At 42.4% G+C, this 3559-nt stretch overlaps 1 protein-coding gene across 1 annotated transcript; it reads left to right on the top strand.

Annotated features, from left to right (window-relative positions):
* The first annotated feature begins 903 nt into the window (after positions 1-903).
* On the top strand, positions 904-1671 carry LOC120084686. Its single transcript, XM_039040492.1, has one exon. It carries the CDS (start codon positions 904-906, stop codon positions 1669-1671), a length of 768 nt encoding a protein of 255 aa, XP_038896420.1.
* The last annotated feature ends 1888 nt before the right edge of the window (positions 1672-3559 follow it).

Genomic DNA, 3559 nt, shown 5'->3' with positions numbered 1-3559 from the left:
ACAGAACATAACACTAAGTAACGCACCAAACCAGCAGAAGGTGAATCAAATGGAGGCATTTGGGCAACACATGGTAACCTGTGTGGGATGTGGAGATTTTCATTTATATGCTAAGTGTCCTTAAAACCCACAGTCAGTATGTTTCATCAAGAATAACCCATTTTCTAATACTTATAACCCTTGATGGAGAAACCATCCGAATTTTTCTTGGACAGGAGAAAATCAGCAAAAGCACCACCCAGGCGCAAGCCATTAGCAAAGGAATGGACCGCTGCCTGTCTTTCCACAAACACATCAACAAACGCATCAACAGCATCAACAGCCCTTCAATAGAGGTGGCCACACATCGAGTTCTGGAACTCCACTGGAAAGCCTATTGAAGGAATAAATAGCCCAGAACGATACAATGCTAAAGATCCAGACGTCATCAATAAGAAACCTGGAAATCTAGGTGGGGCAGATTGCAAACGAGTTAAAAAGAAGGCAGCCAGGCATTCTACCTAGCAATATAGAGACACCTGGGAATAATAACGGGAAAGAGCAATGTCACATAGTGACATTGCGGAGTGGAAGAGCCCTTGCAGAAAGAAAGGTGCATCCAAGAAACAATAGTCCTTCAAAAGAGCGCATTACATGTTCAACAGATTGGGAAGAGAGAACGCCAAAAAATACAAGCCATTCGGAAACCAGCACGTCTAACGTGGGAAAGGAGGAGGTGCCTCTAAACGCACCATTTCCCAAGGCATCTGATGAAGAAGAATGATGAACATCAGTTCAAGCGCTTTCTCGAGCTCCTAAAGTAGCTGCACATCAACATTCCACTCATAGAAGNAGTTCAAGCGCTTTCTCGAGCTCCTAAAGTAGCTGCACATCAACATTCCACTCATAGAAGCTTTGGAGCAGATGCCAACATACGTGAAGTTTTTTAAGGACATTTTGATGCAAGACTGCAATGCGTTAGTAAGCAACAAGCTACCACAGAAGCAGAAGGACCCAAGGAGCTTCATACTTCCTTGTTCAATTGGAGGATTAGATGTGGGTCATGCGTTATGTGACCTAGGAGCGAGCATCAATTTCATGCCCATTTCATTTTTTAAGAGATTGAGGATTGGCGAGGCACAACCTACTTCTGTCACCCTTCAACTCGCTGATAGGACAATTAAGTACCCGAAAGGGAAGATTGAAGATGTTTTGGTGAAGGTTGACAATCTCATATTCCCAGCAGACTTCATTATTTTGGATTATGAAGCAGATAGGGAGGTTCCAATCATCCTTGGACGCCCTTTCTTAGCTACTGGGAAAGTTCTGATTGACGTGCATAAAGGTGAGCTAACCATGCGCGTGGATAATGAAGAGGTGAAATTTAATATGCTCAACGCATTAAAATTCCCAAACAGTGATGATTTTCAGCTAAACAATATTGAATTGACTGAAGAAGAGACTCAAGTATGTGAAGTTCTCGCGTTGGAGGGAACCCTGAAGGAATCCGAGATGCCAAGTCTGAGTAAGCAGCAGACAAAACCAATGCGTCCTTCACTCGAACAACCACCTGAACTCGAATTAAAACAGTTACCCAGACATTTGAAATACGCTTTTCTTGGAACTAATAATACATTGCCTGTTATCATTTCTGTTAATCTCACAAAGCCTAATGAAGATTCACTCTTGTAGATGTTGAAGAAACATAAACGCGCAATAGGGTGGACACTAGCAGATATTCGTGGAATAAGTCCATCCTATTGTATGCACAAAATTATGCTGGAGGAAGGAAAGACAGGGTCAATCGAGCCTCAAAGAAGGCTTAACCCCATTATAAAAGAAGTGGTCAAAAAGGAGATTCTAAAATGGCTGGACGAGGGAGTTATTTATCCGATATCAGACAACAGTTAGGTTAGTCCAGTTCAATGCGTTCCCAAGAAAGGGGGAACGACCGTGATAGTAAACAGCAACAATGAACTCATTCCTTCAAGAACTGTCATAGGCTGACGAATTTGTATGGATTAGCGGAAACTCAACGCAGCAACTAAAAATGACCACTTTCCTCTTCCTTTCATCGATCAGATGCTTGATAGACTTGCAGGTAAAGAGTTTTATTGTTTTCTAGATGGTTATTCTGGTTACAACCAAATTTTAATAGATCCAGAAGATCAAGAGAAGACCACGTTCACTTGTCCCTTTGGCACTTTTGCATTCAGACGTATGCCCTTTGGGCTATGCAATGCACCAGCGACATTTCAACGCTGTATGATGGCCATTTTCTCTGACTTCCTGGAGAAGACCGTGGAAGTCTTCATGAATGACTTTTCAGTCTTTGGAGACTTATTCCAGTCATGCTTGGATAACTTAGAACCCGTCCTCGCTCGGTGCGAGGAAACAAACTTAGTACTGAATTGGGAAAAATGCCACTTCGTGGTGATAGAAGGAATTGTTTTGGGGCATAAAGTATCCAAGGCTGGCTTGAAAGTGGATGGAGCAAAGATTGATGTAATAGCAAAACTTCCACCACCAACGAATGTCAAAACGCTAAGAAGTTTTCTAGGACATGTCGGCTTCTATAGATGGTTCGTCAGAAGCTTTTCTTAGATTGCACGACCTCTAAGCGCATTATTGGAGGCGAACCGACCCTATATTTTTAATAAGACTGTATTGACGCGTTCAAAACGTTGAAGTATGCATTGACAATAGCCGTAGTGTTAATAGCACCGGATTGGACGCAGCATTTCAATCTTATGTGTGACACGAGTAATGTCGCAGTGGGAACTATGTTAGGGCAGAAGAAGGGAAATTTGATACATCCCATCTTCTACGCATCCAAAACATTAAACAACTCTCAAGAACACTATACAACTACTGAGAAAGAGATGTTGGCTGTAGTATTCGGTATTGAAAATTTTCGTTCTTGCTTAGTTGGTGCATCAGCCACCATATATACCGACCACTCAGCCATCAAGTTCCTGATGAGTAAGAGGGACGCAAAGCCGAGACTGATAAGATGGGTTCTACTACTACAAGAATTTGACATTGACATCCAAGACAGAAAGGGAACAGAAAATGAGGTGGCTAACCACCTGTCCAGGCTGGAAAATCAAGAAATGTAAGTCCAGGAAAACGACATCAAGGACGCATTCCCTGATGGCCTGTTTAGAATTGAATGCAGGGAACCTTGGTATGCTGATATAGTTAATTACTTGACCACCAAGCAGTTCCCTGAAAACTTCAATTCCCAGCAAAAGAAATGGCTAGGCCATGACAATAAGTTTTATTTCTGGGACGAATCGTTTCTATACAAACAAGGCCCAAACTCTATACTGCGTCGATGCGTCCCAAAGGAGGAGACACAACGCATCCTAGCCGAGTGTCATAATTTTCCTTATGGTGGGCATTTTAGTGTGCAAAGGACCACGGCGAAAGTTCTTCAATATGGTTACTTTTGGCCCACCCTTTTGAAGGACGCATGAGAGTTTGTTCAAAATTGTGACCCGTGCGAACACACAGGGAATATTTCTTCAAGGGACGCAATGCTCTTGAATAATATTCTTGAAGTGGAGTTGTTTGATGT

This window comes from Benincasa hispida, chromosome 9 (assembly GCF_009727055.1).
Source record: "Benincasa hispida cultivar B227 chromosome 9, ASM972705v1, whole genome shotgun sequence".
Taxonomy (NCBI): Eukaryota; Viridiplantae; Streptophyta; class Magnoliopsida; order Cucurbitales; family Cucurbitaceae; genus Benincasa; species Benincasa hispida.
Note: the sequence above shows the minus strand (reverse complement) of the source record. Positions and strands in the feature narration are given on the sequence as shown.

What these genes read in the sequence shown, in the direction of transcription:
- LOC120084686 (XM_039040492.1), top strand. Translation starts at nt 904, where the DNA reads ATGCCAACATACGTGAAGTTTTTTAAGGACATTTTGATGCAAGACTGC.